The sequence below is a fragment of the Callionymus lyra genome, chromosome 10 (assembly GCF_982586985.1).
Source record: "Callionymus lyra chromosome 10, fCalLyr1.hap1.1, whole genome shotgun sequence".
Classification (NCBI taxonomy): Eukaryota; Metazoa; Chordata; class Actinopteri; order Syngnathiformes; family Callionymidae; genus Callionymus; species Callionymus lyra.
This window is the reverse complement of record NC_141827.1, coordinates 7486436-7511803: the sequence shown is the minus strand read 5'-3', so window position 1 is coordinate 7511803 and position 25368 is coordinate 7486436. Positions and strand designations below refer to the sequence as shown.

Sequence of the window (25368 nt, the reverse complement as noted above, 5' to 3'; positions counted from 1 at the left end):
TCGGAGAAGACTAATTTACTGCAGATGATTGACAGCTCAGAACAACCTAAAAATATTTCAAAATAAAAGTCTGGTCAGCGACATCTCTTCCTGTGTGTCGTGGAAAGGCGATGGCGGCGGCTGCTCCTCATAGCCAGCTATGACATCACAGACCGGCGCCGCGTCTCCTCCTCACACGAACTACAGCTGACGAGAAAAAGCTGCTGACACGTCTCTGCGGTCATGTGACCACCAACTAAAACATTCACAACAAACAGCGACTCACGTCGCAGGTAACAAAAGAAAGTAAAGTTCCAGCAATTATTGATTTTTTTGTGTGTGTGCGCATCTCTTGGAAGTGTTCGTGAAGCTCCAGCATTACTGGTGGTTGGCAGCAGAGGGCAGCAGAGGGCCTGAACGATCATCAGTCAGAGTTCTCTTGAGCTTGACCTTCCGGATGAGGGTCAACATGTCTCCTTCTCCTCTCTGCTGCTCCACTTCTGGTTCCGGGTCCAGGACGGGCGGCGGAGGCTCCGGCAGAGGCTCGAAGTCTTCCGTGCCGGACTGGAGTTGGACCTGCTGCTGCTGCTGGAACATCTGCTGTCTCTGCTGCTGCTGATGAAGATGATGAAGATGATGGTCCACCTGTGGGTGGTTCTGCTGCTGCTGGTGTACAGGATAAACATGGTCCACCTGAGGGGGGTTCTGGGGAAGATGATGGTTCACCTGAGGGGGGTTCTGGGGAAGACGATGCTCCACTCGAGGGTGGTTCTGGGGAGGATGATGGTCCAACTGAGGGTGGTTCTGAGGGAGATGATGGTCCACCTGAGGGTGGTTCTGCTGCTGTTGAAGGTGAGGATGAAAGTCCGGATGCGGGTGGTTTTGCGGCCTCTGGTACTGGTCGGGTCTCTGCTTGGGCACTGTGGGCACGGACACCGGGATGGGCAGGTGCCCCGGGACCAGCTGGTAGTAAGGCGAGGACGAGGGCGGCAGCGCGCTGAGACTCTGCGTGGAGGTGTAGAACTTGTTGTAGCCCAGACCTCCACCTGAGGGCACCGTGAAGACGTTCTCCTCGCTGCCGCCGTTCCCCACCTTCAGGGGCACCTGCGGGGTGCTGATGGCGATGGGCATCCCCCCGCTGATGGTGCCGCGGCGGTACGAGGGCTTGGTGAGGGGCTTGCGGCGGATGGTGGCCGTGTGCGACGCCAGGTTGTGCACCGAGGCGCCCCCCCGCTCGGGGTCGCCCAGCAGGCTGACGGTGGACGACGGACGCTTGGACTGGACGAAGCGCCGGTACTGGAGGCTCAGGTCCGAGTTCCTCGGCACCGTGGACGACTTGTCCAGGTCTGACTGGCTGCAGCCCAGGGACAGCTGGTGCAGAGACACCGACTCGTAGTCCACTAGAGGGAGACAGAGAGTCATGAGACTTCTGAGCACAACATACAATGAACACATTCATTATTCAGTCGCGGAACGAAATATGACTCGTTCGCTCGTGTCGTCGGTTCTCCATGTTGACTTCAGAGGAGGAAAGAGAGAAGTGGACAGGGACGGACAGAGGAAGGAAAAAGAATGAGTAGGGCTGGATATGAAGGACTGGGTAAATCGATAAACTTCTCTTGAACAAAGAAAATGGCAGTATTTTATAATATACCGTTTATGAAACGATTGCCTCGTTTTAAACAACAGTTCTACAGAAGCATTAATAAAGTCTACCATCCTTCCATCTACCTCACGGGTGCTCTGCCCTCTACAGGCTGTCTCAGAGTATCCTCCAGGGGAAACCCATTACGGCCAGTAAAGGACAGTGCACACTTCGTAGAACCAAGGTTACAACTGTAACCCGGTTGTTTTTGTGCAAAAAAACTTAAAACTAAGAGATTTGTGAAGACATGAAGGCTACAAAGATAAATGATTTGACTCTTAAAAGGAATGATAGATGTGGATGAATGAATGAATGAATGGATGGATGGATGGATGGATGGATGCAGGTGTAGAGACATGCAGACTAAACAGAAACCTACCAGAGAGATCAACAACTCTCTGTCCAGCTAGAAGAAGAAAAAGAAACGACACAGAGGAGAGAAGTGAGTCCAGACCTTCCACTGACTCCTGTGACCCTGCTCTGTGTGTGTCTGTGTGTGTCTGTGTGTGCTAGTGTGTGTGTGTGAGTGCTAGTGTGTGTTTGTGTGCATTTGGTGTCATTCATGAAGCACAAGTAAATCCCTGAACAAATGTGCACTTAAAAGTGATGCGACTGTCAGAACAGAAGACAATTAATATTTATTTTTAACTCCACTATTAACATAATATAAAAGATATACAGTGGTATGAAAAAGTCTGGGCACCCCTGTACATTTTCATGATTTTCCTTTATAAATCATTGGTCGTTTGGATAAAAAAAATCCAGTTAAATAAATCTTATAGGAGACAAACACAGTGATATTTGATTAAAGTTTAAATGATTTATAGAAAGTGTGCAAGAATAATTTATACAAAATCAGGCATGTGCATAAATTTAGGCATCACAAAAGAAAAATTAATCAATATTTTGTTCATCCTCCTTCTTCAGAAATAACAGCCTCTAAACGCTTCCTATAGCTTCCAATCAGAGTCTGGATTCTGGTGGAAGGTATTTTGGACCATTCTTCTTTACAGATCCTCTTCAATCAATTTTCAATAATATTCAGGTCTGGGGACTGAGATGATTCCAGAACGTTATATTTGTTCCTCTACATGAACGCCTTAGTAGATTTTGAGCAGTGTTTAGGATCATTGTCTTGATGAAAGATCCAGCCCCGGCGTAATTTCAACTTTGTTACTGATTCCTGGACATTGTTCTCCAGAATCTGCTGATATTGAGAGGAATCCATGCGCCCCTCAACTTTAACAAGATTCCCCTGCACTGGCCCCACATCATGATGGAACCACCACCAAATGTTACTGTAGGCAGCAAGTTATTTTCTTGGAATGCTGTGTTTTTTTTCTGCCATGCATAACGCCTGGTTATGCCCAAATAACTCAATTTTAATTTATCAGTCCACAGCACCTTATTCCAAAATGAAGCTGGCTTGTCCAATTGTGCTTTAGCATACCTCAAGGGACCCCGTTTGTGGTGTGTGCAGAGAAAAGGCTTTTTCAGCATTACTCTTCCATAAAGCATCTCCTTGAGTAAAGTGCGCTGAATAGTTGAACGATGCACAGCGACACCATCTGCAGCAAGTTGATGTTTCAGATCTTCGGAGCTGGTCTGTGGGTTGACTGTATGTTCTCACCATCCTGCGCCTCCGTTTATCTGAGATTTTCCTTGGTCTGCAACTCCAGGCCTTAACTAGATCTGTGCCTGTAGTCTTCCATTTCCTCACAATGTTCCTCACAGTTGAAACTGAGAGCTTAAATCTCTGAGATAGCTTCTATATCCTTCCCCTAAACCATGATGTTGAGCAATCATCGTTTTCAGGTCATTTAAGAGTTGTTTTGAGGCTCCCATGTTGCCACTCTTCAGAGAAGATGCAAAGAGGAGAAACACTTACAATTTACCTCCTTAAATCACCCTTCTCATGATTGGACTCACCTGTGTATGGAGTTCAAGGGTCACTGAGGTTACCAAACCAATTTTGAGTTCCAATAATTAGTGCTAAAGGTATTAAAATCAATAAGATATAAGGGTGCCTACATTTATGCACATGCCCAATTGTGTTTAAATAATTCTTGCACACTTTCTGTAAATCATATTAACTTTACTTCACTTCTCAAATATCACTGTGTTTGTCTCCTATAAGATATATTTAACTGGAATTTGTTATCCAAACAACCAATGATTTATAAAGGAAAATCATGAAAATGTACAGGGGTGCCCAGACTTTTTCATACCACTGTATATACATTATAAAATGTGCGTCTGAACTTCAGCCAAAAAGATCACAACCTCTGCTTCAGAAAAGTTTTCCTTTCGTTTGCAGCGCGTGTCACAGGATCATCTTCACCTCCTTATATGGTCATCATCGTCTATTCATGGCTATAGATTTATGTTTATTACTCGTTACTATGAGACGTTCTCACGTGTTTACCATCAGATCCTCGCATCAATCTGGAGGTTTATCTTAGTGCAGACCTTCATGTGGAAATATGTGCAGGAATTTACTCGCACTTCATGAATTAGACCCAGAGTGTGTGTGTGTGTGTGTGTGTGTGTGTGTGTGTGTGTGTGTGTGTGTGTGTGTGTGTGTGTGTGTGTGTGTACAAGAGTACTCACAGTTGTGTGTGCGAGTAATTTATATTGTATTTGTGTACATGTGTATTCACAGTGTGTGTTCACAAGTGTACTTGTACTACAAGTGTAGTGCGTGTGTGTACATGTGTACCCAGTGTGTGTGTAAATGTGTACTGACAGTGCGTGTGTGTGTGTGTGTGTACTTGCAGCGTGTGTGTGTGGACGGGCAACATGTTTACTGTCAGTGCGTGTGTCTGTACATGTGTACTCACAGTGCGTGTTTGGGTGCGTGTGTGTGTGTGTGTACGCACAGTGTGTGTGTACTTGTGTACTCAGTGTGGGTGTACATGTTTACTCACAGTGCGTGTGTAGGTGTACATGTGTACTCAGTGTGTGTGTACATGTGTACTCAGTGTGTGTGTACATGTGTACTCACAGTGCGTGTGTAGGTGTACATGTGTACTCAGTGTGTAGGTGTACATGTGTACTCAGTGTGTGTGTACATGTGTACTCGGTGTGTGTGTGTACATGTGTACTCGGTGTGTGTGTACATGTCTACTCGGTGTGTGTGTACATGTGTACTCACAGTGCGTGTGTAGGTGTACATGTGTACTCGGTGTGTAGGTGTACATGTGTACTCACAGTGCGTGTGTAGGTGTACATGTGTACTCAGTGTGTAGGTGTACATGTGTACTCGGTGTGTGTGTACATGTGTACTCGGTGTGTGTGTACATGTGTACTCGGTGTGTGTGTACATGTGTACTCACAGTGCGTGTGTAGGTGTACATGTGTACTCGGTGTGTGTGTGTACATGTGTACTCACAGTGCGTGTGTATAGTGTCCTCGGAGCAGGACGGGGTGGTGGTCTGTGTACTGTATCCACTGGAACAGTGCAGAGAATCTCTGCTGCTCCTCTGAGTGTCCGTCAGCGTCAACACCAGCTGATCTCGGGCCGAGCAGGACTGAGGAGAGAACAGGAAGTGATGGTCACACAACACGGCTCTCTGCTGCCCCCTTGCTGGACGGAGTGTGTGTGTGTGTGTGTGTGGGCACCTTGCTGGACGTGGACATGGCTCGGACTCTCTCTCCGGGGCGAGCGAAGGCGTGGTAAGGTGGAGCCAGTTGACCGTTTTCTCCCGTGCCCGCCGCCGCCAGCTGACCGACGGAGCCGCCGCCATCCTGTGAGGACAGGAAGTGATGTCAGCAGGTGACATCATTCAACTTCACAGGACGTCAACCAGATCAGACGCGCTCGACAGAACATCCACGTCAAACAAGTCAGTCTTGAGAATCTGATCACTTTCAAATACATTCCATGAGGTTGATCTGAACCAGGAAATATTCACGTAATCTGGACACGTTTAACTGTATTTAATGGAATTCAACCTTCATATTAATGCATTCATGAGCTCAAATTAGGGACAAAATTGATCAGAATATCCTGAATAATCTGGATTAAATCATTAATTATGGACAAAATCATTTAAACCTTATTTAGTGATTTAATGACTGAAGTAATCAGATTACAAGACGGTAAAATGGAGTTTATATTGATCTAATATGACAGAAAGACTAGATAATCTAAACAAAAATATCAGAGACTGATTCAGATTAAACTCTGACAAGGCGACCATATTATAAACTGGGGATTCCGTTTGAATCTCTGGCCAGATTACTGAAGTCCACCTGAGCGGACACACAGACACGACAGGTGAGAGGGACAGTAAGGTGACGGCCCGAAGGATGGGGGGGCAGGGGGTCACTGTGGCTGGATTACAGATGTGTTCTTTTGGGGGGAAGACGAGGTGAGATGGACACAAGACGCCACTCGGGGGGGAGAAGGTAACGATTTCTCACGGCGCTCCAGTCCCTGCGGCTCACGCGCCGGCCCAGCGGGTGGCGCTGGACGTGGACGGTGGCGTGAGCGTAACGCCCGCGGCGCGACGGCGAGTTCCCCTCGCTTAGGGACCGCCCACTTTCCTCGCGGCCAATCAGCAGAAAGGGCGAGGAGCAGCGCTACACACACAGTAGAGTCACACACACACACACTTGAGTCGTCGGCAAAGAAGTTTGATTTTCGTCAAAACGGTCTGTGGAACCGACCGGAAGTGAAGAAGTGAAGAAGTGAAGAAGTAAAGAAGTGAATAAGTGAAGTAAGAAGTAAAGAAGTAAAGAAGTAAAGAAGTAAATAAGTGAAGAAGTAAAAAAGTAAATAAGTGAAGTAAGAAGTAAAGAAGTAAAGAAGTAAATAAGTGAAGAAGTAAAGAAGTAAATAAGTGAAGTAAGAAGTAAAGAAGTAAATAAGTAAATAAGTAAATAAGTAAATAAGTAAATAAGTAAAGAAGTAAATAAGTGAAGTAAGAAGTAAATAAGTGAAGTAAGAAGTAAAGAAGTAAAGAAGTAAAGAAGTGAAGTAAGAAGTAAAGAAGTAAATAAGTGAAGTAAGAAGTAAAGAAGTAAAGAAGTAAATAAGTGAAGTAAGAAGTAAAGTAAAGAAGTAAATAAGTGAAGTAAGAAGTAAAGAAGTAAATAAGTGAAGTAAGAAGTAAAGAAGTAAAGAAGTAAATAAGTGAAGTAAGAAGTAAAGTAAAGAAGTAAATAAGTGAAGTAAGAAGTAAAGAAGTAAAGAAGTAAATAAGTGAAGTAAGAAGTAAAGAAGTAAAGAAGTAAAGAAGTGAAGTAAGAAGTAAAGAAGTAAAGAAGTAAATAAGTGAAGTAAGAAGTAAAGAAGTGTCGTCATAATAATTAAAGTAAAACTTTTTTTTAAATTATTTAAAACAATTTTTTTTTTTAATAATTACATCCAATAATTTGTATATTAAGAAGTTGAATATATTTTCATTTAATAACTTAACGCGCGTGACGTCTCTGGGTCAAGGTGACCCGTAAACCCGCAAACAAATGCGTTTGTGGTATCCCCTGTGTCGTCGACCTCCACCGCTGCAAATGTGTTTGTGGAAGCCAGGGAGGTCGTTCACCTTGACCCAGAGACAGCACAAGGGTTCAAAGGTTATGAACGACTAAATTGATCAGAATTAAATCAATAATTATGGACAGAATCAACGAAGGGTCAGATTATTTAGTGTTTGATTGATGTAATCAGATTAGAGGAGAATAATGACGCCATCAGAATATTGATCTACTGTGACAGCAGTGATCAAGTCTGATGAACAACTAGCAAAGATGAAAAAAATAATTTAAATAATAAAAATAAAGATATTAAAAAAAAGAAAAAAAAAACCTTTTAATACAAAAAAAAGATTGAATTAATTAAAAAATCAATGCTTGAAAAAATATTAAATTTAACCATTTGATATTCTGAAGACATTGACATACTTCCATGTTGTGAGTGCGTGTGCAGGGAATGTGTGTGCATGTGTGTCAGGCATGTGTGTGCGTGTGTGTGTGAGATGATGACCTGCAGGTGAAGTCCGTCCACTGTGCCGATAGAGTCCAGAGAGGGAACATGCCGGACCGACCCAGACTGATAGTTACTGAGAAAACAAAATCGTCAACAGTGATGTCAAACTCCGTTGTGTGAGAAAGTGTGTGTGTGTGTGTGTGTGTGTGTGTGTGTGTGTGTGTGTGTGTTTGTGTGTTTTCGTGTGTGTGTCGTACCTGCTGATGCTGCTCTTCCTGGACAGTGTGTTGCTGGGGGAAGCCGGCGGAGTCTGATAGAGGTAACTGAAGTCAGAACCTTTCAGGTCCAAAATCACCTGAAAAACGGTAAAACAAAAAACAAACAGACAACATCAACACCAGTGGAGCGATAATAATGAGGTCAAAGGTCAAAGGACGGACCTGTTCACTGGCTGGAGGGAGTTTGTGGGGCTCAGCGGTCAGAGTGGTCAAGTCCTCCAGGATGGTCTGCAGGTGAGTGACCTCTCCTAACATGTTGATCTCATGGTCCTGGACACACACACACACACTCAGTTATTTAGAGTCAGCGTGGGGGGGGGGGGGGGTCTGCAGGGGTCAGTGACCGACCAGCACGGGCTTCAGCATGCTAACGAAGCTGCAGTAGCGAGCTCGCTCCTCCACCAGGGCTCTGCACACGGCCCGCTTCTCCGTCTCCTCCAGGACGGCGTAGCGCACGTTGACGTCCTGCAGGGCGCTGTCCAGCTGACCCCTGACCTCGTCCTTGCCTGTGAATGGCGAGGACAGAATCAGGATCACGCGGCCTTCAGTAAAACAAGGTGTCATGTGATCATTGTAGGAGAGGGAGTGTTGGCGGTCGTGTGCTGCAGCACACCGACAGCAGGGGGCAGAGTAACGCAGAACACGTTATAAACCATCGTTTGTGGGAGTCAACAAAAACATGTCAAAACAACAAAAACATGTCAAAACAACAAAAACATGTCAAAACAGTTCAACATACACAAGACGTATGGGTGTAAGAAAATAATGAACTTAAATAACTCAACAATTTGTTTATGATACTGTATCAAGTCAACAGCACTGTTGATAAACATACCAAATCATATATTTTTTAATCATAGTTTATGGATTATTATTATTATAGTTATAAAAAATAATACATACAAATAATATAATAATAATAATAATTAAAAAAAATAATGTATGAAATAAGATTTTAAAATTTACAGTAAAACAAATACACAGTTTATTCATTTTTGTGTTGCAATTAAACCTTTTTTCTTCTTTTGACCACTAGATGGCAGCAGTCATTAAGTCTTTCACAATTAAACGAACAATTAAATCCTGTGAGAGCTCAGCAATGACTGAGGACGAGAGGATACAGCCAAATCCAGCAGCTTTTAAAGCTGATATTTGGACATATTTTGGTTTGAAAACTAATGAAAGCCGTTACGACTTCGTCAAGAGTCATGTGGTCTGTAAATACTACAACACCAGAGTCAAGTACTTAACAACACTACACATATATACTTTTATATGTAAGGAAGTAAAAAAGTAATTTGTATTTATATAGCGCTTTTCCAGACCAGGGTCACATAGCGCTTAAACAATCAGAAACAATATTCAATAAATATATACTTTAAAGGTCAAGATAACACTGAGAACAACACAGAAGCTCGAGAAAATCAAGGAAAAGCCTGCAATAATACAGTAATGCAATACATCGAATCGTTAACCCTGTATACATGTTTTATCACCAGATTCTAGCTAATACACACTTCTATGTGTATTCGGTCAAACCCTGCCAAGTCCAAGTACACAACACGTGGACACGAGAGCCTTCAACGTGGATCAAGGATGTCGACCGTCTTCTTGTGCGAGTCTCAGACGAGCCCAGAGAGCCGAAGACCTCGCTCGCTTTTTTTTTACTTCCAGTTGTGTGGGTCGCACAACAGTTGTGTTGCTCCTGCGCTCGTTCTTCGACAACACGTTCATTAGCATTCCTGACCCGCAGCACTTTCTCGCCTCGGGCCGACTGAAGACTGCAGTGTGTAGGTGTGTCTGTTCCCAAGAACACGTCTGACACGCACACAACTGACAACAGTCGGTGGGCAGTGATGTGTGAGTGAGGTGTGATACACTCTGGAACCAAGTGTTCTCTCTTGTCGACACACAATCAAACACACACACACACACACACACAGACAATCTGCAACTATGAGTTGGTAAAAATATTTTGAGACTGAAAATAACTTCAGGGCAGCCGCTCTCCAGACAGCAGCTGTGTGTGCATGTGTGCGTGTGTATCTATGTGTGTGTGTGTGTGTATCTATGTGTGTGTGTTTGTGTGTTTGTGTTGGTCTGTATGAATGCGTGGACTTTGACTCACTCTTTGATTTCTTTCTCTGGGCAGAACTTCAGAGTTCACAAGGAAACGCCACATATATATAAATATCATGCGCACACACACACCCACACATACACACACACAAACGCACACAGTTGTGTCGTTAGAGGTTTGTCTTCACTCAGCAGTCGAGACTAAAATTATAGTTTTTGTTGATTTCACTTTGAAGAACTAGTTGTTTTTTTTGGTCAAAACCCCAGGATTGATTGTGTGTGTGTAACAGTTGTCCAACTTATGTTACCTAGTGAGTGTGCGTCAGATGTTTGTGAGTTTGTCACAGGAATGTGTTTCTCATAAGGAAGTTTAAAGAGATGTGTGAGTGAGATCTTTAGAGCTAATCAGGAGTTCACCAGGTGGTTGTTGCCATGGCGATAGAAGGCGTGTCTCCAGCAAGGGTGTGGTCCAGGTGCTTCTGCGCCACGAGGTTTCCATGGCGACCAGAAGCGTGGCCGCGGCTCACACCGAGACGAGACTCAACAAATACTTGCTACGACACGATCGCACAAGGCTGCCGTGTCACAGGATCGAACACCAACTTCCTGTCTGGATTCCAAAATAAAAGACTTTCCACTGGCTCTCACCTTTCTTCACCTTCTTCTGCAGCTTGATGGTGTCGGACGACTTCTTCTTGATGTCTGCACGAGCTTTCTTGTACTCTGAGGACACACACTTGAGTCAGTATGACTGTGCCCGAGTTAATGTCCCTGTGTTGTGCGTTTGTGTTGCTCCCAGTGTGTGTGTGTGTGTGTTTTTTATTGTGTATGTGTGTGTTGTGCGTTTGTCATTGTGTTTAATGTTTATGTGCATGTTAGTGTGTGTGTCTGTTAGCATGTGTGTGTGTGTATCCCTTTGTGTTTGTATGCGTCTGTTAGTGCGTTTCTCTCTTAGTGAGTGTGTGTGTGCGTTTTAGTGTGTTTGTCGTTTTGTTTAATGTTTAACAGAGATTGTTTTGTGTGCTTGTTAGTGCGTGTGCGTGCGTCTCTCTTAGTGTTTGTATGTGTCTCTGTTAGTGCATTACTCTCTCTTGGTGTGTGTGTGTGTGTGTGTGTGTGTGCGTGTGTGTTAGTGAGCATGCGTCACTCTGTTCTTTTAGTGTGAGTCTGTAAGTTAGTGTGCGTGTGGTAGTGTGTGTGTGTGTTAGATAGATGGATAAAACCTAGTGTGTAAATGTGAGTGTGCGCGTTGTTGTGTGCGTGTGTTAGGTAGATAGATAGATGGATAAAACTTAGTGTGTAAATGTGTGTGTGGGTGTGGTAGTGTGCGTGTGGTAGATAGATAGATAAAACTTAGTGTGTAAATGTGTGTGTGCGCGTGGGAGTGTGCGTGTGGTAGATAGATAGATAAAACTTAGTGTGTAAATGTGTGTGCGCGCGTGGGAGTGTGCGTGTGTGTTAGATAGATGGATAAAACCTAGTGTGTAAATGTGTGTGTGCGCGTGGGAGTGTGCACGTTGTTGTGTGCGTGTGTTAGGTAGATAGATAGATGGATAAAACTTAGTGTGTAAATGTGTGTGTGCGCGTGGTAGTGTGCGTGTGGTAGATAGATAGATAAAACTTAGTGTGTAAATGTGTGTGTGCGCGTGGGAGTGTGAGTGTGTGTTAGATAGATGGATAAAACCTAGTGTGTAAATGTGTGTGTGCGCGTGGGAGTGTGCACGTTGTTGTGTGCGTGTGTTAGGTAGATAGATAGATGGATATATCTTAGTGTGTAAATGTGTGTGTGCGCGTGGTAGTGTGCGTGTGGTAGATAGATAGATAAAACTTAGTGTGTAAATGTGTGTGTGCGCGTGGGAGTGTGCGTGTGTGTTAGATAGATGGATAAAACCTAGTGTGTAAATGTGTGTGTGCGCGTGGGAGTGTGCGTGTGTGTTAGATAGATGGATAAAACCTAGTGTGTAAATGTGTGTGTGTGCGTGGGAGTGTGCACGTTGTTGTGTGCGTGTGTTAGGTAGATAGATAGATGGATAAAACTTAGTGTGTAAATGTGTGTGTGCGCGTGGTAGTGTGCGTGTGGTAGATAGATAGATAAAACTTAGTGTGTAAATGTGTGTGTGCGCGTGGGAGTGTGCGTGTGTGTTAGATAGATGGATAAAACTTATTGTGTAAATGTGTGTGTGCGCGTGGGAGTGTGCGCGTGTGTGTTAGATAGATGGATAAAACCTAGTGTGTAAATGTGTGTGTGCGCGTGGGAGTGTGCACGTTGTTGTGTGCGTGTGTTAGGTAGATAGATAGATGGATAAAACTTAGTTTGTAAATGTGTGTGTGCGCCTGTCTTAGTGTGCAGTGCGTGCGTATGCGTGCGTGTACGTTAGTGTGCGTGCGTGCGTGCATGCTAGTGTTCATGCATACGTGTGTGCGTGTGAGTGTGTGTGTATGCATGTATGTATATGCGTGTGCGCGTTAGTGTGCGCACAAGCATGCACGTGTGCGTCCGACCTTTAGCGTGGTCCTTGTCCAGCTGACTGGCCACTTTCTTCCACTCCTCCATCTTCAGCTCTAACGGGGTGATGAGACTCTCGGACAGAGCTCTGAGTGAGACATAAAACATCAGGTCGGACCAGCTAGCCGGGGTCACAGCCTGCTCAAGGACACACTGACGACGACTGTTCAGAGACACATGTGGAGTGAGACCTCTTTTCTCTTTAAGGCAGATCAACTGAAGACATTTTATTTATAAAGACAAGACTTCCTGCATGTGTGTGTGTCTCAGTGTGTGTGTGTCTCGGTGTGTGTGTGTGTGTGTGTGAGTGAGTGTGTGTGCGACTTACGTGGTGAACAACTTCATTTTGGACTCGATGCTTCGGTGTCTCATACACATCCGGGTCAGCGCCGAGCCGATCTCTTTGGTGGCGCCTAGAAGACACAAAAGTGTTGCTAGTGTCGAACAAACATTTGTGCGTCTGATCCAATCAGGCAGAAACAAACGAGCACAGATTCGAGAAACATTTGAGCACCGGCTTGGTTTCGTCAGATCAATCATTTCAACACCTCGACCAGGTGTTCATGCCGGTGACTCGGCAGGAAGTGATGTCGACACCTTCCACCTTTGATCCTGACGGTTGACAATGAATCAGCTCCACACCTCAGACGATATCAGATTAACCGCCTGATATCGTTTCCCAATTCTGTGTCTTGCTTTCCAGCCCCTCCCTCCCCCCCAACTTCCTGTCCTCATCCTGCACTCGCAGGAATGCGGCGAGGGTTAAATCATTAGGGCGTGTCGAGGTGCGTGTGGTTCATTCACCTGCCCCGCCCGGTTCATGACATCAAAGGACTTGAACTGATCTCAGGACCAACACTGAATAAAATCCTTAAAACATGCATCTTTTCGGTGTTTTAAAAAATGTTTACAAACATTAAAAAAATGTCTGTGTAAGTTTATAAATAGAGCAGTTGTGTAACATTTGTGTTAACATTTGTCGGTAGCTTCAGCCACTGAGTTCTGGGTCAGTCCGTGGGGTACGGGCCCGGCCCCTGACCACTGCCGAGCACAGTCCAACAAGGATCATGTGACTTGTCACAAATGGATCAGAGCCGCTCCGGGAGGCCGTCTGTCCCTGAACACAACCCGCATGTGTGTTCAGACATGTCTAATGGAGCCCAGAGAGAGAGAGAGAGAGAGAGAGAGAAAAAAAATGCAGCCCGACCTGATCGGAGAGGAGAACACTTTGTTTTTCTCCGAGACGAAAACAAACATGGCGTCCGTTTATCGACTTCGGCTCATGAGGAGGAAGACATGAGTGTAGTCGCTCTAGTTGTGTAGTAATAGTGGTGAGTCTGTGACAGTTGTGGCTCTGATTGACGCTGCACGTCCACATGAGATTTATCGCCGACCCTCCAGGGAAACCCATCAGGCCGCCATCCATCGATCGGGTATCGACGAACCGACGTAATCGCCGAGTCAGGGCGAAGCGGCGCGGCGATCGAACCCCCGACTCTCTCTTTCAAACCACCCGAGGGAGGCTGCAGGAGTGACTCAACGCTCGTCTTGTGATTCCTGCGTGCGAGCGTGTGCGAGGGCGTGTTGGCGGCCCCATGATGCCGCAGACGTCAGCGGGGTCGCCGCGGAAACCGGTCATGAGGAACCTCCGAGAGGAACTTGAACGCAGCGTCAGCTGACACACGACTAGTGTTCGTATCTGACTCTGATCTGTCGCTGCCATGCGTTGGACACACACACACACACATCAGGAGTAGCCATAACATTATGACCGGCTGCAAAGATCGTCGCCGACCCTTTGAACGCTGAGAAGAATCTGCAGCAAAATGTGTCCTTAAATTCAAGGTCAACATTTTGTGCATCAAGACACTGTTCATGGACCTCAAGGTGAAAACATTACAACAGTAGTAAACTTGATGGAACAAGAGTCTTTAGTGTCAAGAGTAACATTATGATGTTACTTCAGAGAAAATATAATAATAATAATAATAATAATCTCTATTTATATAGCGCCTGACAGTAATTATTTTGGTGTAAGTAAATAACTAAACACTATATTTAAACAACGAAATTGGCTTTCAAATTTTAGGGTAAGGTAAGGTAAGGTAAAGCTTTATTGATGACTAAATTGTTTTTTCCAATAGCCACAGAAAATACAGCACTTTTTCATAAAAAATAAATCAAAATAAAATAAATACAAGAATGTTAAAAGAAAGAACACGATGACACAATCTAAGTCTAAAGATAAAGAACATATACACATATATATATATATACATATATATATATATATATTAGCTTAGTTGTTGTTTGGTTTATATCTGGATACATTTTCTATAAAATATTAGATTTTTTATCAACAATAAAAACAGAGACATTTATGGCGTTTGTTCATTTTTGTGTTGCAATTAAACTTCCGGTCACTAGATGGCAGAAGTCTTTACGTCCTCCACAGCTAAAGGAACAATGAAATCTCACGAGAAACCGAGGACAAGATACAGACGACTGACTCGACTAGAGCAGCTTTTAAAGCTGTTGTTTAGACATATTTTAAAGGGGTATAAAAAAAAATTTGTTACACTAGTTACTTTATGGTTTACTGTTCAATGTTGGGTGTAAAATAATAAGATTTTTTTATTTACAATTAACGCGCAAAAATTCACATTTGTTAATCTTTGTGTTGCAATAAAACCCCTGACCCCTAGATGGCAGCAGTAAATATACCCTATGCAGCTAATGGAACAATTTAAACCTGCAGGATACCGGAGGTGACTGAGGATGAGAGGATACGGTCGCCAACTGATGTTTGGACATATTTTGGTTTGAAAACAAATGAAAGCAGTTACGACTTCGTCGAGAGTCATGTGGTCTGTAAATACTACAACACCAGAGTCAAGTACTCGACAATACTACACATATATCCTTGTTACTACAGTATCACTTTACATTGTTATTGGTGATTAGTATCGTGATACGTATTATATCGCCATATTCTTGACAATACACCCCCCTAGTAATGATGAGTAGAAACTAAAATTATTTTCTCTTTCCGTGCGCTCCGCTAACAAATGCTTCCTAGACTAGTGCTGGGTCCCGGACCAGGGGTCGGTGTCCAGTGCTGGGTCCTGGACCAGGGGTCGGGGACCACTGCTGTACTTCAGCTGGTTCGTGACACACCGGTGTATATGTGGAGAAACGATGGCGGCGGCGGCAGCTGAGCAAACAGTCCACAGGTGCACACGCAGCACAGGAATGTGCTCGGTCAACACGCAGGCGAGCTAAGCTAACAGCGAGCTAAGTGCTAACAGATGGCAGCGGCCTCGGTGCAGCCAGGGGCCGCATCGGGTCAGACCTGTCAATCACCGGCCACAACAATGAGGCGCGAGTGGCGTCCAGAGCTGCGGTCAGAGGTCGTGCACGCACACACGCACACACACACTTCAAAACTTCTGCCAAACCTCCGAGTTACATAAGCACAGCAGCAGCTTCTCTGGTTCAATCGCTGATCTGCTGATATTATTTTATCTTCTCCATCTCAGCAGCTTCAACTCAACGTCATGAGACGAGGAGATGATGACGGTGAAGATAAAAGTGTCTGTTGAGAAGGAGCAAGACGTACAAGGAAAAAAGATCTACCAGAGAGAAACAGATGGTGCGAGACCAGGACTGACTGGAGGACTCACACCTGATGATGAGTGTGTGTGCACGAGTTTATGCATGTGTGTGTGTGTGCACGTGTGTGTGTGTGTGAGCGAGTTACCTCGAGTACCAGTCGCCATGTCTGCTACCTTCTGAAAGGCGTCCAGGAAAGACCCCGTCACCAAGATGGTGGTCCTGAGTGAACGAACACAATTATTAAATCATGCATCGCAGCAGACGCACAACAAAACACCGTCACATGACGACACTAACACAATTACGACGGTCGCAAAAAACAGCCCACGACGTGCACGTATCTATTAATGAGTCGCATGTGACCTTTAATATTCAACCAGGCCTAGATGATCAGATATTATTGAAACACACAAACACACACATCATACTTCAATGGTTTGTCTTTTTGTGTTAATTTTGTTCATCAGTGTTGTTCCTCTACATGTTTGAGTGTTCAATTGTGTTCATCATTGGGTCATCACTCTACTTGTTTGTGCGTCCATATTGCGTTAATCAGTGTGTTTTTACCCTACATGTTTGTGTGTCTGTGTTTGATTGTGTTCATAAGTTGTCGTTCCTCTACGTGTGTGTTTGATTGTGTTCATAAGTCGTCATTCCTCTACGTGTGTGTGTTTGATTGTGTTCATAAGTTGTCCTTCCTCTACATGTGTGTGTTTTACTGTATTCATAAGTTGTCGTTCCTCTATGTGCGTGTGTTTGATTGTGTTCATAAGTTGTCGTTCCTCTATGTGCGTGTGTTTGATTGTGTTCATAAGTTGTCGTTCCTCTATGTGCGTGTGTTTGATTGTGTTCATAAGTTGTTGTTCCTCTGTGTGCTTGTGTTTGATTGTGTTCATAAGTTGTCGTTCCTCTATGTGCGTGTGTTTGATTGTGTTCATAAGTTGTCGTTCCTCTATGTGCGTGTGTGTTTGATTGTGTTCATAAGTTGTTGTTCCTCTATGTGCGTGTGTGTTTGATTGTGTTCATAAGTTGTTGTTCCTCTATGTGCATGTGTTTGATTGTGTTCATAAGTTGTCGTTCCTCTATGTGCGTGTGTTTGATTGTGTTCATAAGTTGTCGTTCCTCTATGTGCGTGTGTTTGATTGTGTTCATAAGTTGTTGTTACTCTATGTGCGTGTGTTTGATTGTGTTCATAAGTTGTCGTTCCTCTACATGCGTGTGTGTTTGATTGTGTTCATAAGTTGTCGTTCCTCTATGTGCGTGTGTGTTTGTTTGTGTTCATAAGTTGTCCTTCCTCTACATGCGTGTGCGTTTGATTGTGTTCATAAGTTGTCGTTCCTCTACGTGCGTGTGTGTTTGTTTGTGTTCATAAGTTGTACTTCCTCTACATGCGTGTGCGTTTGACTGTGTCCATCAGTTGTCGTTCCTCTACATGTGTGCGTCTCACAGGGAGTGACTCACCTGAGCTGCGACTGTAACTTGGCTCCTTTGCTGACAAAGTCCTCCCAGGTGGGGTAACTGGCCTGCGGAGACACAACATTGTTCAACATGAAGTTGTGGGACGTCAACACAAAAGTGACAAAGTTGCGTAGAAAGAGTCTCCACGAGTGTTAACCTTCTTTGGCGAGTCACAAGTTAACCCTTTACACAGAAAGTCTGACTTTCTCTCATCTGTCACTGGATAAATCCCTTTAACCCTCGACACCTCGCGTTAGCCTCTTAGCTCAGCCGCTAAGACCGTTAGCTGGACAGACGTTCGCAGCAGGAGATCCACGCCTTTTACTGACTGACAAGAGTTTAAAAAACACGTACTTTAGATCAGATTTTCTATAAACACACGTGTGAAAATAAGGAAGAGAAATCCAGCTCCTGCTGAGTCGACAAAAACTGGACAATAATAGAAAAGAGATTTGTTTTCCTCAGAATGGTGACAAAATCGACTTCAAATGTCAATCCCAGCATCAACTGGTGATGAAGGTTGAGGATCTCCACCGTGTCTCAGAACATTCGAGGCAGAATCAAACTCCGGTGAAGTCTGACACAGGGTTCTCATGTTCTCCGACCTCTTCTCACCCCGACTTCACATTCTGCCCGACTGTGTTGGTTCATCAGGAATGTCACAGCCGCTCACAGACAAAACACAGAATTCCAGACGGGGACTCTCGGAGGACTTTGATCCCAACACATGGAGCCATGAGAGGAGAACCTTCTTCAGTCGGGGGGGAACCGATTATTTTGTCCGTGTTAAAATTGCGATAAAGAATCATAAAAATGTGATTTCCCTGGAAATGTAGTACTTCACGTTTATAATAATCTCTACTGGGAGTGTCAAACTGGACCAGACGCAGGACTAAGTCTCCTGCTTGGTCTGGTAACACCTTCGGGTGAGCGTAAGAACATGGGATGGACAACCCTGTTGAGGAATTCTGGACTTGTTAAATCCTCCAGAGTGAAATCTGATCCCTGGGTTTTAGAGCTCAGAGAAACAAACGGGTGTCTGGAACGTTCCGGTGGCTTCAGGTGGAAACCGTCTCGTCGGGCTCCTTCCATTCATCCTGTCATCTAAGCCCGTGGGTTTACAGTTACAGTGTTCGCGGTCACCTGTCCACCGTCTAATCCCGCCTCGTAATCCCGACAGACCCAGAGAGGAGAGGCTCGCGAGCCTGAACGGGGCTTCATTAGTCTCAGGGAACGAGTCGACCATAAACCCTCAATTATTCATTCATCGAGTCAATGGAGGGAGGGGGGGGCAGTTGAAATTCAAGTCCGAACAATCAGAGTTCCTAGAACCTTTCTGGAGAGCTCACATGACACTCGCTGGGCGTCCATGAATGTGATATTTATAAAACCTTGACGGTGAAAACCAGGACATGAACCAACAAAAAAAAACGTTTCAATGTTATTCATGATTTTCTCAAAGTCAATTGCAAAGTTCCTAATGTACAGAAACATGAATAAAAATGCAGATGCATGAATATTATTACTTTATCCACAATGAATGAAAACGTATGTTAAACTTAATTCAAATAGACTTGAAACCAGATATTTGTTCATGTCCCATTTATGTCCATTTATGAATATAGTATAAAACAATTACTATAACTATTCCTTAAGCCTTTTGTTTGTTAGCAGTTTAGTTTAATTTACAAGCACATGACTGACCACCCTCGGCTCCAGGTCACTCTCCTGGTCTCCTAGTTATTCTTCACGAAGCTGCTCATCATGAACGACAAGAAGACGACGAACAAACGCAGATTTATAGAAATCCTGATGAAATATTAAGGCTCCATATGTCGGCACGACCCAGATCGTTTCTCAGTCTTGACAATGTGACAAGACTTGTGTGGTCATAATGTTTCTGCAGGTTCCCGACATTTGAAAATATTAATTTATTCATCTCGGGTCGGAGCCTGTCCCAGCTACTTCGGGCGAGAGGCTGCCAAAGTGAAGCGAGAGAGACGCTTGAGGCAACAAAACTCAGGTCGGTTCTCAAGTAGACAAACCGTCTCCGTGGTTGAACATCCATCTTTGTGTTCCCATTATTTGACACTTGTTGTGCGGCCATTGGTTTCTGTTGACAAAAGGATCCTTTGCCGTCTCTCGAGTGACTCAAAAAGCAGGTCAATCTGCTGGGGGAGGGTCTAATTCAAGTGGAGAATCACGATAAAAGTCCGTTTATCAATCCTTCACATGCATCAGTGGAGCCATCGGGTCGCCGAGGTTCAATCGATTCATCATCTTCTTGCTCAGGTCCCCGACACTAGCGTTCCATCAATCTTCTCTCGGATCATTTCGTGTGCGACTCGGGTGTCATATTGACTTTCATTTTTTTTTTTTGGGCGACGTGGGAACATTAGCTCATTGTTGCAGCTGTAATGACATCATCCAAGAGTGACAAGACAAACAAAAGTAAAGGAGGTGGAGGCGACGAGTCAACAACGCGAGTCTCCGGTCGGCACACGACTGAGTGGATCGTCGTGTGCTTTAAACCAGTCACTCGTCATGAAAGTAAATACAGATACACTTAAATATCGCAATACTTTGTTTATGGTACCGAATTGATATTCAACATCGATGAGAGTTTTATTTTTTTAAATATTTTTTTGGCTTTCAAATGGTTATAGTTTACTAATGGTGGTATTAGTTTTTTGGTGGCATTACTATTGTGGTGGTATAACTATTGTGGTGGTATTACTATAGTAATTAAGTTCCTGTAAAACAAAAAAAACTTTCCAACCTTACTTTTACAATTAACAAGCAAATATTCATGGAGTTTGTTCACTTTGTGTTGCAATTAAACTTCTTGCCGCTAGATGGCAACTGTCATTATGTCAAGGAACAATGAAACCCCATGAGGACTGAGGACGAGAGGATACAGTGGACTTTCGGCAGCTTTAAAAGCTGATGTTTGGATATATTTTGGTTTCAAAACAAATAAAAAAGCAGCTACAACTTCGTCAAGAGTCATGTGGTCTGCAAGTTCTGCAACATTATGGTCAAGTACTCGACAATACTACAAATGTATACTTGTTACTACAGTATTATAATATATTGTATCGTCGTCCCTGTATATTGTATCGCCAGATACTTGCCAATACAAAACCCAGGTCCATTCCTTTATCATTAAGAGTGTTTCCATGAGTGAGGTCAGCGAGGCTGCGACTGTTCAAACACGTTTTGTTCGCGGTGTGTTTGAACAGCAGGATTGTGGCCATGCTGGACCAAAAACCATTTGTCAACACAGGTCAGTCAGTGCCGGTCCGGCAGGTGGACTTCATCAAAGATCAACGCCCGGGAAACACAATTTGTTTGGAGGTCACGTGACACTCCAGAGATCTGAACCTGCCCTTAGACCTCCCTCATTTGTTTAGCGTGGGTCGGCGTGGAAACGGTTGCCGTGGAGAAGCGGAAGTTCGGGCGCAGCTGATCACCATGTGACTCCCTTTTCGTCGGCTCACCTCAGGAGTTGGGGACCAGAATCTCAGCAGGACAGCAGAGCTCCTGGAGGAAGTTAGTTTCACAGCTGCTGACGAACATTCACGCGCTCACTCTGACTCACTAGTTGCTTTTTATTCTCCATTGCTAGTCAAGTTCTTGAGAAAACCACAAATACATCTTCCTCAATCTCCAATTCTGACACACACCCTATCAAACACACACTCTGTGCCAGTCTCACACACATCCGTCAACAGTGGGGCAGAATCCATCTGATGGTGAAAAGTCAATTAAAAGCTCGTGAGCGACGGGCGAGGTGAGGCGGGGGTGACGGACAGTTCAATGCCTCTGATGTCGCCGCTCACGTGGTCCAGGAAGATCAATAGTTTGTCACGAAAACATGCCACAACACTTTGACCAGCAGCGGGACGGCCAGACAAGAGTGGCAGAGCTCCTGGTATGCAGTGGTCAGTGGCTGCCAGAAATGCTCTTACCCAGACAAGTGCGGCCCCTTGACGGTACTTAAGTGGCCCTTATGAGACCGAACATCATGTAGAAACTAACATATTTTGTAATATTACTAGTCATAGAATATGACTGGAAGGTTTTTTTGTTATTTCACTGAGAATTAATTGAATTCAGAAAGATTTAAGTCAATACAAGCATTTGAAATACAAATAAACAAATAATTTTAGCATATTTAGCTCAATTTTATTACTTTATATTACACTTTTCGCTTGATTGACACTCTCAATAGCCACTGTATAAAATGTGGCCCCTGAGGAATGTAATTGCACACCACTGTTCTGACCGCAGCGTCTCACTAATGACCACTGGCCACTGCATGAAGTCCTGATGCACACTTGGACAGCAACACAAGTGTTGACTTAAGTGAGTCTTAAATAGATGTTGTGACTCTATTGTATCACCAGTGTGTGTTTGTACAAAACTATCTTTTCATTGAAATAATAACATTAGAAAATAATTTTATGCCCCGCCCACTGAAAACTCTTTAAATTAAATCTTGTTTACCATATCGGTCTAAAAATTAAGGGTTTGTCACTGCGTGTCATTAAACCCAGAAGTCTACACCTCCAAGAGACTCGTTGTTTAAACAAAGCTGTGCTTGATTACAGCCGGCTGGAGGAGGTGTGACGCCATTATCACGTCATAATGGACTCTCCTCTCGTAACCTCTCGTTCGCCCAGAATTTAAGACGACCTTTATAAAGTAACAAGTTCAAAACATGGTCGTGATGAGACCTTGTCTTCAACATTTCAAACATGCGAGTCGAGAGTTTGTTTTTCACATTAGTGGCCCTCGAAACATCAATAGTGTGAGTCAGCAGAGTCATCTGCAGGAACCCAACATTGATGATGATGAGGAGGATGATAGTGACGGGGATGATGGCGTCAACACGCACTGTCTCGCTAAACTTCATATTAAATTTCATGAGAAATTTAAAAAAAAATCCTACTCGTCTGTGACGTCATAAAGGCCCAACATCAAAGTTTTAATGACACACTCGAGTGGAAATGACTCACTCGTGGAAAAGACACAATCTGATAATTAAAACGATTAAGGTTCTATTCCTAAACCCCCTTTCTTGAGCAAAAACTATCAACCAGCAATTGTTCCCCCGCTGCTCTTGAGATCAAACAGTGACGTCACCGAGCCGAAAAAAAAAACGGGGGTCCGGGGTCTCCTACCTTCATGTCGTTCATGATGAGCTGGAAAAGTCCCCCCAGCGCGCCGCACTCCTTCTCTATCCCCGCGTCCATGTTCACTGGACTCCAGGGGGAGGTGAGGAGAAGACTCGGGATCACTGGAGGTTCTGATGAAAACCCGCCTCGGGACAAAGTCCAACTTTTCCAAACGACCGCAGGAGGAAAAAAAAAACACGGAACCTCGAGCGGGACTCAGCCGATGCTTCCGGCCGACCAGCCGGAGAAGAGTCCAAACGCCGCGGACATGGTGGCGGGACCGTGTGGAAAATGTGTGTCGGTTTTTAGGGAAGTTGAGTCTCGGGTCGGAACCGCAGCGCCGCGGCTAGCTAACTCCGCTAGCAACCTGTGACTCTTCCCAAAAAACAAAAAAAAATAAACTCACGAACACACACACACCGGTTTCGGATTCTTCACCGCAGAACCACGTCTTCTCTCGTGTGTATCTTGCGGTCCGGTCCAAAAAGGTGGTCTTGCGTCAAGTTCCGAGGCTCGGTTGGAGACTTTGAGTTTCGGATCCGTTTCTGCTTCTGCGGCGGCTGCTCGCGTCATTACACTCGCGCTACTGACCACACAAACATCCGGTGCGCACTTTCACAATAAAAGCGCTGATTTCAACTGCGTATGAAAGACACGTATCACGAGTTCGACAGAAGAAAACAAAACAATTACATATATTATACGCGTGTATGGAATAAAAACAATAACAAACAGTAATGTTGGCAACCAGGTGATCATATTAAATATTCATATTTTCTCCTTTTTCTCTTCTTCGTAATATATTTGTTTCTTTATTGATGGCAAGTCAACACACCAAAATAAAATGAATTGTCAAGATATGTGCTCCATTTGGATCGAATCTGTTGCTGACTGAAATAGTCTCTGCAATGCAATCAAAAATGTAACTTTGTTAAACTTAATTGAGCTCATGTGGATGGAATTTTCACCGAAGACTCGTATTTCTCGGTGTAACTTCACGATGCGCCTGAACCGGTCGGAGGAGGAGCGCTTCCGCCCTCTGCTGTTGAAAACCCGCAGCTTTATGTTGCGCAAATGACAATTTATTTGTTTGTTTTTTAAATTACTTTTTTTTTTCTCTTTGGATGAAACAGTCCAGATTACAATAGAGCAGATAAATAATCTGAAAGAGAGACACGAGAAAATAATTTCGAGACAACACCATGTTTTTTTTTGATATTCTGTTTATTAGTTAATTATGTATAATACGTATTGTTGATAATTCATTTCATTTTGTTGATTATTTATTTATTTTCTTGAATGTCTTTTTTAATTTCCTTTCAACCGTCTTCATGTTTTGCATCATGGGTCTGAGAGACTACAATTTCATTTATGCTTATGTATGTCTTGATACATGTATACTTGACAATAAAATAACTTGAACTTGACCCTATCTAGTTACCCTAAAACAACATATTGTCACTAAGGGTGTGTATTGGAAAGAACCTGACGATACGATATGTATAACAATACAGGGTCAATGATACTACATATGAGATATATTTTGATACGTTCGTATCAAAGAATATAGTTTTATTATTGTCGAGTACTTGACTCTGGTGTTGTAGTATTTACAGACCACATGACTCTTGACAATCGTAACTGCTTCCATTTGTTTTGAAACCAAAATATGTCCAAACATCAGCTTTAAAAGCTGCTGGAGTTGACTGTATCCTCTAGTCCTCAGTCATCCATCAGGATCTTTTGGGATTTCATTGTACTTTTAGCTGGGCAGGACGTAATGACTGCTGCCATCTAGTGGCCGGACGTTGAACACGGTGAATATTTACAAGGTAATTGTAAATAAAAAAAATACTGTGCTGTTAAATATGTTATGTAGTGTATAGTATAGTATGTAGTAAATATAGTAAGTAGTAAAAAAGATATTTCAACAAATGGATATTTTCTCACACCCTTATTCATCCGTTCTCATGAAAGTTGAATTATTTTTGTGATGTTTTTTTCCCCTTGGCAGATGTAATAACACCATTCAGTAGTAACGATACTCTCTTACATCATTAGATATCGTCGACTGCAGACACGCTCGTCTTTGAATCACCTTTGTACGACACTATACAGCAGCTCTATAAAGAATAACCTCCACCAGAGGGGGGCAGTAGAGAACACAAACAAATGACTTCAAATGATCAATCAAAGCAGGAGAAGACCCATCAAAGATGAGAAAGAGAAATAAAAGAAGAAGTCGACGCTCATTATTTGACAGCCGTCACAGGAACCAGGAATTATGACGTCTCATGATTTTGACGCTTAAGTGTCACATGACAGGATGCTGGTCATCGAGAAGAGCGGCGAGACGGTTTACACTCTAGAGGACGAGCGGTCGGAGCAGCTCGGAGCCGAGGCCACGAGCTTTAGGCTGGAAAAAGAGAAGCGTAAGATCAAGATGAAGTTCAAAAGAGCGAGAGAAAAGTCAGAGGACGACGACGACGACGACGACTCGCAGGAGACTCGACGGCTGGACGTCCTGGACAGAGTCGCCGACCTCACGGCCCAAAACGACCTCCTCAAGTCCCTGAACAGAAGCAAACAAGGCGAGATCCAGCGGCTGAGGATGAAGATGGACCGGATGGACGAGGAGAGGGACGACCAGACGTCGGAGCTCAGGTCTCTGTTGGCCCAGAAGAGCCGGGAGAGCGAGC

At 44.0% G+C, this 25368-nt stretch overlaps 1 protein-coding gene across 2 annotated transcripts; it reads right to left on the bottom strand.

Moving 5' to 3' along the window:
- Positions 1 to 22867, bottom strand: mtss1 (MTSS I-BAR domain containing 1). Of its 2 annotated transcripts, XM_087800130.1 has the most exons (14): positions 22676 to 22867; positions 17493 to 17554; positions 16177 to 16250; positions 12745 to 12829; positions 12413 to 12504; positions 10559 to 10633; positions 8180 to 8337; positions 7994 to 8101; positions 7811 to 7908; positions 7611 to 7686; positions 6050 to 6208; positions 5246 to 5371; positions 5016 to 5154; positions 1 to 1379 (listed from the first exon to the last, which is right to left on the bottom strand). In XM_087800130.1, exons 1-14 carry the CDS (start codon positions 22745 to 22747, stop codon positions 358 to 360), a joined length of 2346 nt encoding a protein of 781 aa, XP_087656256.1. In that variant the 5' UTR covers positions 22748 to 22867; the 3' UTR covers positions 1 to 357. The 2 variants fall into 2 exon arrangements, with proteins under 2 accessions (XP_087656256.1, XP_087656255.1); XM_087800129.1 differs by lacking the exon at positions 6050 to 6208.
- Positions 22868 to 25368: the final 2501 nt, after the last annotated feature.

Coding starts and splice junctions, on each gene's coding strand:
- mtss1 (XM_087800130.1), bottom strand. CDS start 22,747: ATGGACGCGGGGATAGAGAAGGAGTGCGGCGCGCTGGGGGGACTTTTC. Junction 12,830..16,176: donor CATGGCGACTGGTACTCGAG/GTAACTCGCTCA, acceptor TGTGTCTTCTAG/GCGCCACCAAAGAGATCGGC. Junction 5,372..6,049: donor GCCGCAGGGACTGGAGCGCC/GTGAGAAATCGT, acceptor CTGTCCTCACAG/GATGGCGGCGGCTCCGTCGG.